At 36.5% G+C, this 19,180-nt stretch overlaps 2 protein-coding genes across 2 annotated transcripts; one reads left to right on the forward strand and one right to left on the reverse strand.

Annotated features, from left to right (window-relative positions):
- Positions 1-88: 88 nt before the first annotated feature.
- LOC306846778 (small ubiquitin-related modifier 2) lies at positions 89-8,384 on the reverse strand. Its single transcript, XM_079380385.1, has 4 exons — positions 8,130-8,384; positions 7,068-7,199; positions 2,153-2,224; positions 89-748 (listed from the first exon to the last, which is right to left on the reverse strand). Exons 1-4 carry the CDS (start codon positions 8,148-8,150, stop codon positions 686-688), a joined length of 288 nt encoding a protein of 95 aa, XP_079236511.1. The 5' UTR covers positions 8,151-8,384; the 3' UTR covers positions 89-685.
- Positions 8,231-17,667, forward strand: LOC306846770 (nuclear pore complex protein Nup85). Its single transcript, XM_079380372.1, has 19 exons — positions 8,231-8,900; positions 9,170-9,263; positions 9,357-9,513; positions 9,595-9,665; positions 9,746-9,789; positions 10,824-10,893; positions 10,983-11,104; positions 11,203-11,337; positions 13,027-13,149; positions 13,229-13,360; positions 13,999-14,105; positions 14,187-14,270; positions 14,510-14,575; positions 15,204-15,355; positions 15,506-15,623; positions 15,712-15,812; positions 16,615-16,766; positions 16,977-17,069; positions 17,152-17,667. The coding sequence occupies exons 1-19, from the start codon at positions 8,868-8,870 to the stop codon at positions 17,248-17,250; spliced, it is 1,953 nt and encodes a 650-aa protein (XP_079236498.1). The 5' UTR covers positions 8,231-8,867; the 3' UTR covers positions 17,251-17,667.
- The last annotated feature ends 1,513 nt before the right edge of the window (positions 17,668-19,180 follow it).

The following is a 19,180-nucleotide window of genomic DNA, read 5'->3' on the forward strand; positions in this document are numbered from 1 at the left end:
ATGCTACAAATATACCCATGCTACTTATGACTGGTTTTGTGCTCCAGGGTCACAAAGATTCAGAGCAATGACTAAAACACACTGACAGTTTGATAAAAAGAGAATATTTTATTTTAACAAGAGTTTAGACAGATGCTTGACTTGTCTGAAACACGAATTCCCTCGTTCGTACTCGAGTCAAAACATGTTTAACACAAGTTAATGCACTATACATGACCACTACAATAAAAAAAAAAAACTATTTGCCTGAATGGAAAACAGAAAATCAATCTGAACTGCAGGTTTGTCTGCTTTAAGTATAATAGGAGCAGAACATTTCTTTATTATTTCTTGAAACACAATTTCGGAAAAGCCTGTGTGCTCGTATTCGAACCAGAACAAAACCCTGACCTCAAACACACGGCTCTTATCCCCAGTGATTATTAAGGGGAAGTTGGTCTGTACACAGATGACTGTCTGCATGATGGTCTAGCGATCGCTCGTTCAAAGACTTGGACTTAACATGTCAGATTTTACGGCAATTAACAATCCCAATGTAATAATTACTGTAGCAGAAACCCTTTATGTACAAAACGAAAGAAAAACATGATGAACTGAAAACACTATACAACAGCAGTTACAGATAACCGTGAGGAGAACCAGGAACAGAGAGAGAGAGAGAGATGGGTCGCTAGAGTCGTCCGATTCAGATGTGTCCTCCTGTCTGTTGCTGGAAAACGTCAATTGTGTCTTCATCCTCCATTTCCAACTGCGGAAGAACAACATGAGGTCATTTATTATTCACTATTATTAATAAACACAAGCGATGTGAGGTCAGTAGAGGACATTCCCAAGACTTCCTGTTGACTGTGAAATTGACACCTATCTGCTGTAATTACAGTTCACTCCTATCCCATGATGCAGCTGCACAATGATGCTGTCAAGCCAGATTTATTCAGTGGGTGAGATGTGGTCAATTATATTTGAAAAAAACTGGTTTTCTTGCCTAAATGTTCATCTGAGAGCACACATGACGCCTGCTCTTTCTAAATCAAACAACAAAAGCTTTAAAGTCAACATGAAATGCATTTAACTTCCAATCTGAGAAAACAAGAGCAGGACTTTATCCACCAGCTTTTGACTGGATAATAAAAAGTGGCCTATGATATGGTTTTCAATGATAATACAAACTGGATTCTGATTATTATACTTATTTCATACTGTAATAAACGTTAACATTGTTTTTAAATGGCCATAAATTAGGCAGTACAAGAAACACTACAATATTCTACAAATATTTATATACATTTATATGTGTAATGCATATATATATATATATATATATATAAAAATAAAATATTAATAATATAAAACATACATATATATATATATATATATATATATATATATACACACACACACACATACAAAATATTAGTGCTGTCAAATGATTAATCGCTATTAAATCGCATCCAAAATAAAAGTTTTTGTTTACATAATATATTTGTGTGTGCTGTGTATATTTATTATGTATATATAAATACACACACATACAGTATATATTTTGAAAACATTTACGTCTATATTTATATTCATATAATTTATATTATCAATAAATACATTTAGTATATAAAAATAACATATTCCTCTGAAATATATACATGCATCTGTGTGTATTTATATATATACGTAATAAATATACACAGCACACACACATATATATTATGTAAACAAAAACTTTTATTTTGGATGCATTTAATCACAATTAATCATTTAACAACTATAAATACATATATATATAAACACCTTTCCCAAGAAGGTGCTTTGCAGCAATATTGTGCAAAGGGCTACACAAACTTGAATCAAGCTGAATATAAAAATATATTTTATTACAAATTACAAATGTTTTTTCATTGCAGTAACTGACAGTTGGGAAGGAGCCTAGGTAATTATCGTCAAAACAATGCAATTAGGCTTAATTTTCTTAATGTTCTTAACAATGCCATTAAGTATTATTTTAATGAGCTCAATATTTACAAACAGGTTTTATGAGCTTTGCCTTTTACTTTACAATGAGCAGGTTTAATTTGCACTCCGTGTGTCTAAAAGCACCTGCACACACCACACCTGAGCGGCGTGATGTCAGAAGCACAGGTGGACAGTGATGTCATACCTGTGAGGGCGTGTCTGTTTCGTTGATCGGCTGTCCGTCAAACCGGAATCGAATCTGCCTCATCGTCAGTCCCTGGAAACACAAGCACACATCAGTCCAGCGAGGCCATTTCATACTTTCAGTTTTCATTTGCATTTTTCTAAAAACTTTAGTAAGTTTATGTGCTTTTGACATTATTATTCATTTTTTATTATTATTATTTAGGCTTACTTTATTTTTTATTTATTTTATTTACAGAAGAAAATTAGAAATGTTGCCTTGACAACTAACTGAATTTAAGCGTTTCATCTAATATTTATATTTTATTTCAGCTTTATTTGAATTAACAAAAACTGTTTTAATAGTTTTAGTTAATGAACCCTGCTAAAAACTGAGTAAATATTGAATTACAAATTAATTAGACTGTTTTTTGTTTATTAATCAATCGGCAACTTAGTCTCAAAAGACGTTAAAACGCTCGAAATTGTACTATTATTTATATACGGCTATAGTTTTCATTAATATTTTGGACTAACTTTTATTTCTATACTCTCATTTTCATTTGAATTTTAGATATATTTTAGTTATATTTTATTAATTTTGTTATGTCCTTTTGATTTGTTTTAAACTCTTACTATTTAGGTTTATTTTTTGTTTCAGTTTTTTTTTTATTTACAGTTTTTTTTTATTTTACTGCTTTGACTTTAACTAAATTGAATCGAAATGTTGCCTTGACATCCAAGTAAAATTAACCCTCGGTTTCACAGACTAGGCTTAAGCCTAGTCCTAGACTAAAATATAAGTCTGAGCTGTTTCAACTGAAATAAACTTGCCCTGACTGATCTTATTATACAGTGGTGTGAAAAAGTGTTGGCCCCCTTGCTGATTTTAATTTTTTTTTTTTGCATGTTTGTCCCACTTTAATGTTTCAGATCATCAAACAAATTTAAATAGTAATCAAAGATAACACAAGTAAACACAACATGCAGTTTTTGAACTAAGTTTTTTTTATTATGAAGGCAAAACAAAATCCAAACCCACATGGCCCTGTGTGAAAAAGTGCTTGCCCCCTAAACCTAATAACTGGTTGGGCCACCCTTAGCAGCAACAACTGCAATCAAGCGTTTGCGATAACTTGCAATGAGTCTGTTACAGCGCTGTGGAGGAATTTTGGCCACTCATCTTGGCAGAATTGTTGTAATTCAGCCACATTGGAGGGTTTTCGAGCATGAACCGGCTTTTTAAGGTCATGCCACAGCATCTCAATAATAATAATAATAATAATAATTCATTACATTTATATAGCGCTTTTCTGCTTTTCTAAGCACTCAAAGCGCTCTACATTGTGAGGGGTGGTGTCTCCTAGTCCACCACCAGTGTGCAGCATCCACCTGGATGATGCGACGGCAGCCATAGTGCACCAGAACGCCCACCACACACCAGCTTACTGGTGGAGAGGAGACAGAGTGATGAAGCCAATCAGTGTAAGGGGATGATTAGGAGGCCATGATGGTCAGAGACCAATGGGGAAATTTGGCCAGGATGCCGAGGTCACACCTCTACTCTTTTCGAAAGACATCCTGGGATTTTTAATGACCACAGAGAGTCAAGACCTCGGTTTAACGTCTCATCCGATGACAATAGGATTCAGGTCATATTTATCCCAAAGCTTTAGAAATGGCTTTATAACCTTTTCCAGACTGATAGATCTCAATTACTTTCTTTCTCATCTGTTCCTGAATTTCTTTGGATCTCAACAGGATGTGTAGCTTTTGAGGATCTTTTGGTCTTCTTCACTTTGTCAGGCAGGTCCTATTTTAGTGATTTCTTGATTGCGAACAGGTGTGGCATTAATCAGGCCTGGGTGTGGCTACAGAAACTGAACTCAGGTGTGATAAACCACAGGGGGGTTTATCACACTTTTTCACACAGGGCCATGTGGGTTTGGATTTTGTTTTCCCTTCATAAAAAAAAAAAACCTTCTTTTAAAAACTGCATGTTGTGTTTACTTATGTTATCTTTGATTAATATTTAAATTAGTTTGATGATCTGAAACATTAAAGTGTGACAAACATGCAAAAAAATCAGGAAGGGGGCCAACACTTTTTAACACCACTGTATATCAGTGCCTTTGTTTTGTCTCAAGATGCACATCAGTAATTTTCTCTAAGCATATTTATAAAAAATGACTTAAATGTCCTACTTGAACTATGGCCTAATCCTGGCTTAGTCTAAAGCCCTATCTGTGAAACCGGGCCTAAGTGTTTCATCTAATATTTATATTTTATTTTAGCTTTATTTGAATCCACAAACAAATGTTTTAATCGTTTTAGTTAACAAACTCTACTGAAAACTGAATAAATCCTGAATCCTGAGTGAATTAATCAATTAGACTGGTTTTAATCTTTTTAATGAATCGACTGGCAACTCCAAAAGACGTTTAAACGCTCAAAAGCAACATTAAAATGCTAATCTGAAGGTACATCCACACAGCATCCGACATCTTAGCGGACGTCCCACCCCTCAAAGGGAATCGAAAGTCTGAGATAAAGACGGCTGATCAGCTGAAGCCTCATATTTATTTTCCTCTGTTGACAAGGATTTCCTGACGTCTGAATGGACATGAACCTCAGGGCAAGGACGCTTCCTTTCCCCGCGCGCCAGTAAACGCTGTCCTACTTCTGCCGGCGAAACTCACAGCCCTACAATGAGATTAAACCCTCCGCCTCTGCCAGGAAAACATGTTAGTGACCTAAAGATCAGGAGTCTCCTCGCGGAGCATCTTAACCTCGTGTGTTGACAGCGCTGTTAATAAAGCCTGCTTGTGCTCATGGACATGAAGATTGTATGGACTTCTGATGAGCTGAACGGAGTCAAACTGAGCAGAAATGGAGATCAAGCGTCTCTTTCTTTGTCATACGTGAACATTAGAGTCATTGTTCTCTCTCGAACCCTCTCTGACATGGAAGAAAGCTTGGGCCGGACGCGCAGGACCATTAAGCGGACATGAGGGAGTGATAAAGCCAGCAGACGGTAAGACTGTTGAGGATATACAGGGATGTGCGAGTGTTTATTGATCAGACTGAAGAGCTTTTGTGCAGATGGCCGTAACCGTCTGAGCACTGCTGCAACCCATCAGACACATTCACACTCGGATTAATACAGCCTGCTTCAGTCCTTTCTCAATGACCTTGATTTATGTTATATTGAGGATGAGCCAGGCTCAGATACAGTATGCTTCTTCATGTCATGTTCTGTGTTGAACGACATTAGCTATCAAATATCAGTCATTCTTGCAATTTGTAGAAAGTACACAAATGCACAAACACATTTAGCTTACAGTCACATCCATTTCTGAATAAATTATTTAAATTTCAAAGCTTTTAACACAGGGTTTCTTCATTTTAAAACACATGTTATTAGCCGAAGCCTTGATTTCTGTGAAATTGATAAAAATGAAGTAAGCTTATGATTGAAAAGAACAAATATCTGCCAGCAGACTTGGAAAAATTCACTTAATTCAAAAGTAAAACAAGTTTTCATGCCCCGCTGATAGACATTTGCTCTTGTTTTAAACATAAGCGTGCTTAATTTTATTCAGTTTTTCAGAAAACAAGACTTCATATCCTCATTTAGCTTCTCATGTAAATGTATCTTGATTACTGTCTTGTTTAGATATTTTTATTGGAAAACAAGATGTGTGCAAAATTTAATGCCACGATTTTATCGATTTAAAACGTTCTGCTCTGATTTAATACATTTTTAAGGTTTTAATTTGTGAAATGGTGAATTGAAACTCTCTAAGACCCGCAGACACCCTGGAAAGGAGGCCAAGGAACATCTGAACATAAAAAATGCTAAGTTCATGCTTCAGATAAAAGGTGATATTTTATTACTGAGTATATCTTGTGCCACTGTTGAACTGTTTTGTGATGCTGAAATTAAATGTTCTCCAAAACTGGAAAAATAATGCAAAATTATATACAAATCATACATGCAAATATAGATTTGAGGTTGGAAAAAAAAGCTGGCGAGTTTTTTTTTTTTATGAAATTTAATTATTTTCTCTTTTTTGTGTTGTTTTTGTATGCATGAGTTGGTTGGTATGTTGCCTTGTACATTTTTCACACAAACGTCTTTTTTGTATAATAATAATTGCAATTTAATTATTTAAAAAAGTGCTGTTTCTGCTTAGAATTGATCAAAATGTCATTTCTAAACCCTGTTCCTTATATTTCACGCTGTTGTACTGTATTATTGTTGCTGGTCTTTTGTTGACAAAGCAGTCAAATTCTATTGTAGTTCTTAAATATGACAATGAAGAAATTACGAAAGGCTTCTGTATTTTGGGCACAAACTGTAATATGTGACCCTGGAGCACAAACCCAGTCTTAAGTCGCTGGGGTATATTTGTAGCAATAGCCAAAAATACATTATATGGGTCAAAATTATTAATTTTTTCTTTTATGCCAAAAATCATTAGGATATTAAGTAAAGATCGTGTTCCATGAAGATATTTTGTAAATATCCAACTGTAAATATATCAAAACTTAATATGCATTGCTAAGAACTTCATTTGGACAACTTTAAAGGTGATTTTCTCAATATTTAGATTTTTTTGCACCCTCAGATTCCAGATTTTCAAATAGTTGTATCTCGGCCAAATATTGTCCTATCGTAACAAACCATACATCACTGGAAAGATTATTTATTCCGCTTTCAGATGCTGTATAAATCTCAATTTTGAAAAATTGACACTTAAGACTGGTTTTGTGCTCCATGGTCACATATGTGCACCAGGACTACAAAAAGCTGTCGGGATGGTAAGTTTTCAGTCTTATAGCTGATACAAGCTCACAGAGGAGATTGTGTGACTTCGTTTAACATGATCTATGTGTGTGTGTGTGTGTGTGTGTGTGGCCGGCCGTGTCCTCACCTGTCTCTCACAGTAGGCCTTCATAAGCTTACTGAGGGGTGTGTGTCTCTTGATTTTAAACTGGACCACTGACCCGTCCTGTCCCGCCACCTTCAGATTGATGTGGTCGTTGTTCTCTGTCTTCACCCCCTCCTGAGAAAACAAAAACACATATGTACAAACATAAAAGTTTATGACATATTGCGTCATTCTTCCTTGCATATTTTATGAACACAGTTCACTTGCAATCGTTAAATTAAATTATTGATGGACAATCACAACGCAACACAATGGCTCAGTCAGCTATAATGTATCAGTAGGAGTGCTGTTTGTAGTTTAATGATGAAAACAGAAAGTGAATTCATGTTATAATAATAACATGAACAGGGCTAACATGTCGGCACAGATAGTTAGAGGATGTAAATTAGTGTCTGTGCTGACTATGAGAGATATGATGTGGTCTCATGTAAAAAATCATAATTTTCATAATGCATATAAATGCTGTCCATCACAAACCTGACCAAAGGAACCTATGCATGATCTAAAAATAACTAGTTTCCAGTCTTGGTCATTGTGCAGGTCTCTCCCAATAAAACAGCTGGAAATCCACTACAACTGCATGCTCATCTCTGTGGTGGTTATTTGTTGTTTTGGGTTTTATTAGCATTATTGTGCACGAGCTGCAGTGTTTCACGAGATGAATGGATTCAAATGAGAGCATCAACTCAAACCAACAGAGAAATAGTTTCCATCAGGACTTAGTCTACAAATACCCAGAGCTCTCGCGTCTAACGCGTTTCTATCAGCACTAGACCTGATATAAACATCGTTTGACCGCGTTTTCTCCGTAATAATGTAATTTGAAGGCGTCTGCGTGTGTCGCGCGCGGTGTGAGCTCTTCACGCGCGTTCACACGTCTTCTTCCGGTGTTTCTGAGGCGGCAGTTACAGTATTTATCCACTACGCGCGATATTTCACATTAAAAATCAAACCATATGCGCACTTGCGTGTTTTCGCGAGGCATCGCACGCCTCGGACGCTAACTAATCATAAATAATCCCTTCGTTTCTAAACGCCACTCACCTTGGGTTTCTCGTCGGCCATCGTTATTGTATTTGCGCTTCTCTACGCCGCCACACAAAGACTCCGCGGGGACGCGCACGTCCGCGCCCCCGATTAAAAACAGTCGTGGCGTGCGCGATCCCGAGCGACGCGTCCGTTGACCGCGCTCCGTCGAGATTGGCCAGAGCGGGTGTCACGTGATGCCATGCGCGGGACCGGTGAGCCGAGGGGGAAACATGCACGCGCATTCGTGCACGACGTCTTTTCTTGAATAAAATGTTGGACCAAAAATGAACAGAAATAACAGAAAACGTTGATAGTTTAGCAGTGAATATGATATATAATGATGTATTACGGCGTGGATTGAGTGTTATTGTGAGGGAATGAGCCAGTTCTCTCTCTCAGGACTGAAGGAAGCCATTTTGTTCTTTCTGTGCTAAATGGAAACATGAACACGTTTGTGAATAACATGTTTTGTCATTAAGCACTGCTGATAATTCCGAAACAATTGGCAATTCGTAATAATAATAATATAAGTGGAAACCAATAAAAAAGCGCATTATTTATATACCAGTTAAGTGTCGATTGATATTTTGCTCAGGCGTTCAGTGAGTCGTACTAACCGCGCAGACAACAGGGGTCCTTCAGACTCATGGCGCTCGTTTCTGATCGCTGAGTGTATTGAATATTGTTTAGACCATACAGCTGTATAACATTATACTTTCACTATTATTCGGGAGGATTTAATATCTCGGTGTTATGGAGGAGGTGGATGTAGAGCCCAGTACCACGGTAACTGCTGATTTGTACTCTTCCATCGGTGCATATGAATATTAATGTACTGTACAGGTATTTATAAAGTAGCTCTGAGGTGTTACCATGGTATCTGAAGGTAATATCATGGTACTGTGATATATAAGTTACTGTTGCAATAAATTATCAACTTTATATACCATAGTACGCCAAAGTATTTAAATATACCATGTGTGTTAGTGTATACATTACTAAAATTACATAAAAATTGTATTTATAAAATAAAATGTTGTGTATGTTTCTTGCAGCTCATTCCTGGCGCTGGATTTCATCAGAAGCACTTGGGTTTTGAATGGGGTCCTGGAGATCTGTTAGTGTTTGAGACTAACTACAAACTACAAGGTATTCATATCCACACCGGAAAGACTGTTAGTGTGTGAACGAGGCATGAGGAAGACTGTCAAATCCTCATCAGTGTGTTGTGTTTCTGCTCAGCTCCGAGGTCTGCAGGCTCTCCGCTCGTTCACATCGTGAGGAAAGATGAAGACATCTGCTCTCCCATCCTGCGCAAACTCTTCAACGAGTCCCATCTCATCTTCGTGGGGCTGCAGAAAATCAAAGAGGACGTGCCCAGCAAAAACAAGAAGTCCCAGTGAGTCCTCATGTCTGATAGTGTGGCAGAAAGCAGACACGCTTCTGCTGAGATGATCTGATGTGTCGCTGTCTCCTGCAGGTTTGTGAGCATCAGTAAGAACTACAGGTCTGTGATCAGAGCCTGCATGGAGGAGCTGCAGCAGAACGCAGGTAAACATCTCATGACACCCATCACACTCGAGGAAGATGAAGCTCTTCATCAGCTGATCGCGTTCTCTTTCTCTTTTCAGTTTCAACACAAGATGGTTCTTTAGCGTCTCAGTATGGAGATCAGGTACTGTACATTACACAGGCTAAGATCGACAGCCAATCAAAACTGACTCATATACTGTATTTATATAACGTCTAATTGTCCGATAATTGTTATGCAGTTTCATTCTAATCAGTGTTGGTATCGTTAACTAAAACTATCAAAAAAAAACATTTTTGCTAATTGAAATAAAAAAATATATAAATATTCAATGCAAAAACCTAAGTAAGATGTTGCCTTGGCATTTAATAGAAATAAAATTAGTTTGTTGCAATGTAAAATGACTCAAACTTAAATAAACATTAAATATAAATATTTAAAGAAAAACGGCAAAAACAAAATTATTAGAAAACTAACTCAAAATGCTGTAATATATTAATAATAATAAAATGACAGATTTTGTAGTTATTTAGGATGCTTTGTTTTATAATAAATCATTAGGTTAAAATGAAAACAATTTTCATGCATTCTGAATGTTATTTTATATGTTTTATAATGTAAAGATAAATTAATATTTATACTACAACAATATAGCCATAAATATGCATGCATTCTGAATATTATTTCACATGCTTTATTCTTTAAAAATGTTTGTTAATAGTTTGATTATAACAATAAAAACAATAAGCATGCATTCACAATTTTTTATGTGCTTAATTTTAGAAAGATAAATTTGTTAAATTACAAAATTAAAACAATGCATTCTAAATATTTTATATGCTTTCTAAAGATAAAGTCATCATTAATTCCAACAACAAAAACATTAAATTCATGCATTATAAATATTTAAAAAAATACATTAATAAAAAAGTTCTAAAAGCACTGATGCATTTTCCTAAAGGTCTGTATAATTATAATTTTTTTTTTTATTGCTCTCATTCTGAAACTATTTTTCTGACATAATGAAGGTCACATGAGCAGAGAAAAATAATATTATGATATTATCAGACCCGTATGGATAAAGTCAAGTCCTATCCTCATGATTTTCAATCTAATGTTCTGTTTGACTCAGAAATACTTCAAATTACTGAAGTGAAATATTTGTCTGATCTCTCCAGGTCTCTATTCTCTTGGCGATCGAGCTCATATGGAACTTGTGTGAGGTTCTCTTCATCGACGCAGCTCCAGGTAGAGACGTCTAAAACTGTCAGAAACCTAGATTCGAGCAGGCCGTTTGATCCTAGTTTTGCTGACTTGACTTTGTTGCGATGTTGCAGCCGGATCTCTGTTGCTCCACCTGCTGGATTGGGTGCGTCTGCACAAATCGGATGTGGACACGAGAGCACGAGAGGTGTTACAGAGCGACAGCCCTGCCCAGCATCAGTCCTACTGGGACGTGGTACGAAACGCATGACCCCTGACCTCCAGAACATCTGAATGCCATCATCCGTGTCCTTAAGTGTGTGTGTGTGTGTGTGTGTGTGTGTGTGCGCGCAGGTGATCAGTTTAGTCCTGCAGGGCCGTACGGATGAAGCCCGTCAGGTGCTGTCCAGACAGGCATCTCTGCGGACGGAGAGCAGCTCTGTGTTCAAACGCATGGACGGCCTGTTACAGACCATGCCCATATTTAACGTATGTACATCAGGACACAACGTGCATCTGACATAAGAACATTTCCATTTCGGCCCCAAAATCAGAAGAAATTACTTGTTATTCAAGAAAATGAAGCATATTTTATGTTTTCATTGTATATTTTAATCATTTGAATGACAAGTAAGCACATATAAAGGGGTCACATGATGCGATTTCAAGTTTTCCTTTCTCTTTGGAGTGTTATAAGCTGTTTGTGCATAGATTAGATCCCTAAAGTTACAAAGACTAAAGTCTCAAGACCAGAGATATTCTTTATCAAATTTAAGACTCGACCACGGCACCCTAAAACGGCTCATTCAAACACGCCCCCACATCTCTACATCACGGTGTGGGGAGATTTTCATAACACCCCCCAAATGTTTACGCAAAGAAAGGGGGTGTGATTTTTATTTTTTATTTTTATTACTATTATTCTCGCTGCAGTATTGTTGCTGCCGCCGGCGCCATGTCCTGGAGACGCTGTGTTTCGTTGCGAAAGTACTTTGTTTGGGCTTCCAAAAGAGGACATAACTAGAAATCAGTGGTTAAGTTATATTTACAACACTGTTCCAGAACAGTTCAACCCAAATATTAGAGTGTGTGAAGTGCATTTTACGGAGGACTATTTCCTGAACCTGGCAGGAGAAGTAGCTTAACGTTACAATGCTGGCACACGGCATCACAATACGGTAAGGGGGCGTAACATTTCAGTCTCATGCTTGAGGTATTCAGCCAATCACAACGCACTGGATAGCTGGCCAATCAGAGCACACCTCGCTTCTCAGAATGATGAGTTTTGTAAAAATCGATGTGTTTCAGAAATTCAGAGCATAGAGGAGCAACAATAATGTACAGTATGTGGAAAATAATGTGTTTTCTACTTTAAACCACATAAACACATTGAATTACACCAAATACACAAAATAATGTTCTTTTTAGCAACGTCATATGACCCCTTTAAACTAAATTCTTAATACTGCAATGCAAAAAATGCATTAACAAATAATATTACTCTACAGTTCAAATGTTTGGGGTCAGAAAGATCAAATTAGCATATTAGTATGACTTCTGAAGGATCATGTGACACTGGAGTAATGATGCTGAAAATTCAGCTTTAATCACAGCACTATATTACAATAGTAATTAGTTATTTTAAATTATAATAGTATTTCACATTTTGATTAACTAAATGCTGTCTTGGTGAACAGAAGAGACTCCTTTCAAAATATTTTAAATCTTCTGACCCTAAAATATGAACAGTAGTGTAAATATTATAATATATTAATTAAAATTATATATATAAATTACATTTAATTGTATTTATCAATTATTGTAGTATTTGTTGTGTTGTCTTTACTATATACTGATGTAAATTATGTAAAGAAAAATAATTGATTCACAATTGAGAAAAACGTAAGTAAAATGTAAATTAAAAATGAAATGCAAAAATGTATTTTTCTGTGTAAAATACAATATTTCGTTTTCTTTTCAATTTTGGGGTGAAACGTTTACATTTAGTCATTTAGCAGATGCTTTTATCCAAAGGGACTTACAAATGAGGACAATAGAAGCAAGCAAATAACCTGTTTTTGAGAGATTTAACCTTAACTTTAGAGCTTATCGCTTTTATAAAACATTGTCACTATGAATATTGCTAATATTGAATTCTACATGTGTTTGTTGGTGCAGCCCTCAGGCACTCAAACACTGACTGAGTTTGATGTCAAATGGAGACACTGGCACGAGGAGTGTGACCGCTGTCTCCAAGACAACACCTTCGCTAGCAACCGTCACCTGGAGACCATCTGCAAGGTGAAGAGTCCCGACCTGTGAGGAGCTCTGATGGAGTCTGCTGAGAGCGTGTGATCCTGACTCTGTCTGTCTCTGTCAGATCCTGGTTGGTGACGAGGACACGCTACTGGAGCAGAAGGAGCTGCTGAGCACCTGGTATCACTTCCTGGTCACACGGCTGCTCTTCACTCATCCTACAATCAAACCGCCAGATCTGCACTACTACGCACAAGTACAGACAACCAGTTATATATCAGTGTCCCTGAGATACCGTTCTAGTTTTTAGTCTTATTTTTAATTAGTTTTATTTTTTAGATTTAGATTTATTTTTATTTATTGTCTATCTTAATAATGTTTATTTTGATATTAATTTATTTGAATGTTTTTAAAGTTTTAGTACTTTTGATTTTTGTCATTTTTAATGATTTCTTTTTTTTTTTATTTGCCTATATTTTTCTTCTATTTGTCTGTATTTTTTTTATTGCTTTTTATTATTGTTTATTTATTTTTATTTTGGTTTATTATGGTTATATTAGTAAATGAGAAAATTTGAAATGTTACCTTGACAACTTTACTTTAATATACATTTCAGTTAAAGTTTTTCATACTTTTAATTTTTATATATAAAATAAGCAGGTTAAATAAAAATAAAAATTGTTGCTTTGACTACTAGCAGAATAAAATTGTGTTTTTAGGGTTTAACTATAATAACCCATAATGCAGCACAAGTAAAGCTGCCTGATATCATACAAACAGCTGACGATTAGTCATGATATCTGAACTTGATTTGATAGATTTAACTGTGAATAAATCTATAAACTCCAGCTGTCCAGCTCCATATGTCATACTGACCCTGTGCTTGTGTTGTAGTCGAGCATGACCATGTTTCTGGGTCCCCGGGCATCTCCGGAGCCTCTGGACATCATCCTGCTGTCGGCCTTTGAGTTTGACCTGCATCAGGTGATCAAAGACTGCAGGTGCGTTAACACTCTCACACGCATTCAGAGGAAGAGTCTGTGAATCCTCCAAACTAACTCAGACGGTTGATGTTTCTGCAGCATCGCGCTCAATAACTGGTGGTTCGTGGCTCACCTGACGGACCTGCTGGATCACTGCAAACTTCTGCAGTCGCACAACCTCCAGTGCGTATCTCACATCAGATCAAGCGTTCAGATCTCACAGACACTTAGAATGTCACTCAAGATTTCTTGCCCATAAAAAAAGTCACTTTCTAGTGTTTTCCAACACTAAATCAATGGAACATTTTCCTTTCATATATGTAAATGACCTGTAAATGAACTAAGCCTACAGATTCATGAGGCTCTTTGAGATGGTTTTGGTTGATGTGATGCTCATAACTCTGATTTTGTGTTTTTTGTAGTTTTGGGTCTAATCTGCGGGAGTTTCTGGTTTTGGAGTATGCCTCGGGTCTCTTCACACATCACAGGTGATTGAAAACCATTATTCATCTCTGCAGACTGAGAACTAAAGTGTTCAATCTCATGAAAACAAGTCTAGATCAAACTTTACCCTGAAAGAAAAATAAGAAATTATATTTTCCAAAAATATATATTTTTATCAAGTTATATAGTAACTTTCATGACAGCAAATTAAAGCATTATTTTCTTTATGCAAAATATAAATATTTAGAAAATAATTATTATAAATGTATATTTAAAATATTCATTAATATATCCATTAATATTTTAATATTAAATTTTTTTATTATATTTCATAATTTTATATATATATTTAATATATAATAAACACATTAATTGAAAATAATACAAATTTGTTAATGTATAATTTAATTATTACATAACATACTACATAGTATATAATAATTTTAAATTATTTTGTTAATTTATATTTTGGCTATATATAATGGATCATTATATATACACACATACATATAAACAATTATTTTAATTTTCATTTGCTATAATTATTTTTTTAATAATACTCACATATTCTTGACTCTGAGTGAATCTTGATTTACCCAATAATCGGATCCAATAATGAACTGCTCGGAATAATGTATTTAACATACATGTGTGTGTGTGTGTGTGTATTAGTCTGTGGCAGCTGGCGGTGGATTATTTCGATCACTGTCCTGAGTTCGGTCGTGTGTATCTGGAGCTGCAGATCGAGAGAGTCCCGCTCGACACCGAACGCAAAGCTGTTAAAGTCCTGCGGATCTGTGAGGACAGACAGATGAGTGAACAGGGTGAGGGACCTCAGTCGTCTCAGACTTAAACATTAAAACAGTTAACTGTGTGCTTTACAAGTCTGTAAATGAGCAGCTCATTTTGATTGAGTGCTGATAATCAAAGCCACCATGCCAGATGAAGTAAGAGTTGATCTGTGTGTGTTTCAGTGCGCAGTATCTGTAAGATCATGGCTAAAAGAGCTCTGAGGAACAACAGACTGGGGTCTGCTCTGTCCTGGAGCATCAGAGCCAAAGACGCTGCGTTCGCCACACTCATCTCTGAGAGGTCACACACTATCTATCTGGATGTCTATGCCAATATTCATGAGGTATTATATTGCCCTTTTTTCCTAACCCATGTGCTTTTTCCACAGGTTTCTTCAGGATTACACTAACAAAGGCTCTTTCACAGATCTGGATTTGTTGGATAATCTGGGTCCCGCCATGCTGCTCAGTGACAGACTGACGTTTTTAGGTACAATATGAGAGGCCGATGCCATTTATGAGATTTATCTGAAGCACAAGATCCTCTATAATTCAGTGTGTGCTATTTCAGTCCGCCGTTCATTCTCAGATCCGTTTAACACTGCTTTCCTGCACAACTGAGATCGATTCATTAAAAAAACAAATGCTTCTCTTTCATGTAATAACCTGCTCATCAAATATTAATATTAAACAATAACTAAAGCTAGTCAGTAATTGTTTTTAGTAAATGCACATTCAGTTTTGACTTCACTGCAAAAAAAGCCTTATCTTAATTAGTATTTTTGTCTTGTTTCTAGTCAAAATGTATAAAAATTCTTAAATCAAGATGCATTTACTAGATAAGCAAAAAGATATTTGTGACCCTGGATGTGAAAACCCAGCTAAAGTCATTTTTGGGTGATTTACTGTTTTCTACATAAAATCATTCTTAATAAAGTGCATGTTGCTTAAAACAAGTGAAATACTCTTAAAATAAGATTATTTTTCTTACGCCACTGGCAGTTTTTTTTTTTTTTGAAAAATGCACTTTATTTTAAGAATTTTTATTTTTTTTCTTCCCTCAGGATACAAGACTAAATATCTTGCGTCTTTTTGCATATCTAGTAAATGCATTTAGAATTTTTAGATATTTTGACTAGAAACAAGACAAAAATATTAAGATATGGCTTTTTTGATATATACAGTGTTCAGCTTTAAACCATCCAGTCATATGTATAAATGATTTCTAATGCAATTTCATATTATCTTTAAGGTCTTTTAACAATGAGATGCATGACTCTGTGTGTTTACAGGAAAGTATCGTGAGTTTCACAGGCTTTACGGTGAGAATCGGTTCTCCGAGGCGGCCAAACTCCTGCTGTCCCTCATGACGGCAAAGATCGCTCCGCGCAGTCTGTGGATGACGCTGCTGACCGACGCGCTGCCGCTGCTGGAGCAGAAAGAGGTCAAGACAGACAACTCATGCTTTACAGTCACATTTTATCTTAGTGAAGAAATTCGTACCATTTTAAGCCAATTGTTTTAGATCAAAAGACTTTTAAGATCATTACCGTCATTAAAATAACTGGCTAGTTTGTACTATAGCAGCTTAAACCATAAAACTTGACCATTAGTGGTGTTTCATTTAAATCACGGTGTTTGTTTGCATGAGAAGGTGATCTTCTCAGTGGATCAGACGTATGAGCTCATGTCCTGTCTGGAGGAGCTGAACTCAGAGACCAAACCAGACTCAAATCAGATAGACCAGGTACAAATCATCTACATCATCCAAGAGAAGCGTATTATAATGTTTAGTTGTGAATTAGGTTGTTTTTTCTTCTGTGTTTCAGGATGAAGATATCGAGTCCACGAAGACAGAGCTCCTGCGACTGGCTCTGGCTCGTAATCTCGCCATGGCCATCGTGAAAGAGGGAACAATAGAAACATAAATACATCTGATCATCCAATCAATCTCTTACAGCTGTCTTTGTGTCCTGTACATAATTCATAAACTTGGATAAAAACGTGACTTCTTTTATAAAACCTTTTCCAGTGTTTGCAAAAAAACTAATTTGTCTTCCTTATTCATTTCTTTTGTCTTTATATAAAAGGTCTTATGAGGGAAAACTTGATTGTTCATGCTCTTGAATTAGAATTTGAGGTACAGCTTAAATAGCTAACAACTTTAATATTGTTACTTTAATACTTAGTATACTTAAATGTTAACTGTAAGAATCATGCAGGGATATAAAAGTATCATCAACCACTGTAATTGTTTTTGGTCCTAGATATGGAATGCCAAGACTGCCATAATTAGCAATAAATAAATATACAAAGAAAAGTTCAAAATAAATCATTATAATTTTATTTTCTTGTTTTTTTTTCCACGTTTATTTTCACTTATTTATTTCCACATTTATAGATTTCTACATTTGATTTATTTCCACATTTATTTATTTCTATATTTCTTTGTCTATAGGGTAATGAGGAGGGCGTGTTTTACCTCAGGAATAGCTATCGAGCCAGAGTAGGCGAGGGGTAAGCTTTGAGGCCACAGTGATACTTTGTGGTGCCCAAATGAAATACAAGAAGTGTAGATGATAGAAAGGCAACAGTAACTCAAATAAGCACTCGTTACAACCAAGGTATGCAGAATACCATCTCTGAACGCACAACACGTCGAACCCTGAAGCAGATGGGCTACAGCAGCAGAAGACCACACCGGGTGCCGCTCCTGTCAGCTAAGAACAGGAAACAGAGGCTACAATTCGCACAGGCTCACCAAAATTGAACAATAGTAGACTGGAAAAACGTTGCCTGGTCTGATGACTCTTGATTTCTGCTGCGACATTCAGATGGTAGGGTCAGAATTTGGTGTAAAGAACATGAAAGCATGGATCCATCCTGCTTTGTCTCAACGGTTCGGGCTGGTGGTGGTGGTGTAATGGTGTGGGGGATATTTTCTTGGCACACTTTGGGCCCCTTAGTACCAATTGAGCACCGTTTAAACACCACAGCCTACCTGAGTATTTTTGCTGACAATGTCCATCCCTTTATGACTACAGTGTACCCATCTTCTGATGGCTACTTCAGGATTATGCACCATGTCACAAAGCTCAAATCATCTCAGACTGGTTTCTTGAACATGACAGTGAGTTCACTTTACTCAAATGGCCTCCACAGTCACCAGATCTCAATCCAAAAGAGCATCTTTGGGATGTGGTGGAACGGGAGATTCGCATCATGGATGTGCAGCCAACAAATCTGCAGCAACTGCGTGATGCTATCATGTCAATATGGACCAAAATCTCTGAGGAATGTTTCCAAAGAGCACACTCTAAATGTGCACATGCTCTAATCTAGACTTCATTATGTAATGTAAGCGTGCACTCCGTAGCTGTTCTGTTTGGTTTTCGCAAAAACTCTAATGTAAAATTACATATCGTTAAAACATCAATTACGATATTATCGCAGACGATATATATTGCACACCCCTATTGTGAGCATGTAAGAAATACTGCACATGTAACATACATGAAATAACCCCCTATAGCAGTGATACTCAAAGCCGGCCTGCGAGATCCACTTTCCTGCAAAGTGTAGCTCCAACCCTGATCAAACTCACCTACCTGTGATTTTCTAATGATCCTGAAGACATTGATTAGCATGCTCAGGTGTGTTTGATTACGGTTAGAGCTAAACTCTGCAGGAAAGTGGATCTCGCAAACCAGATTTGAGTATCCCTGCCCTATAGCATACATGAATCACCTCGTAGCAGATCTATGCAGGTGGAGCTGGGGGAGGTGGAGGGTTTCTGAAGTGCGCTGCCAAACTGCTACAACAAACAAACCAACAAGTTTCTTATCGAATGGAGATGTA

The sequence above is a fragment of the Barbus barbus genome, assembly GCF_936440315.1.
Source record: "Barbus barbus genome assembly, chromosome: 3".
NCBI classification, from domain to species: domain Eukaryota; kingdom Metazoa; phylum Chordata; class Actinopteri; order Cypriniformes; family Cyprinidae; genus Barbus; species Barbus barbus.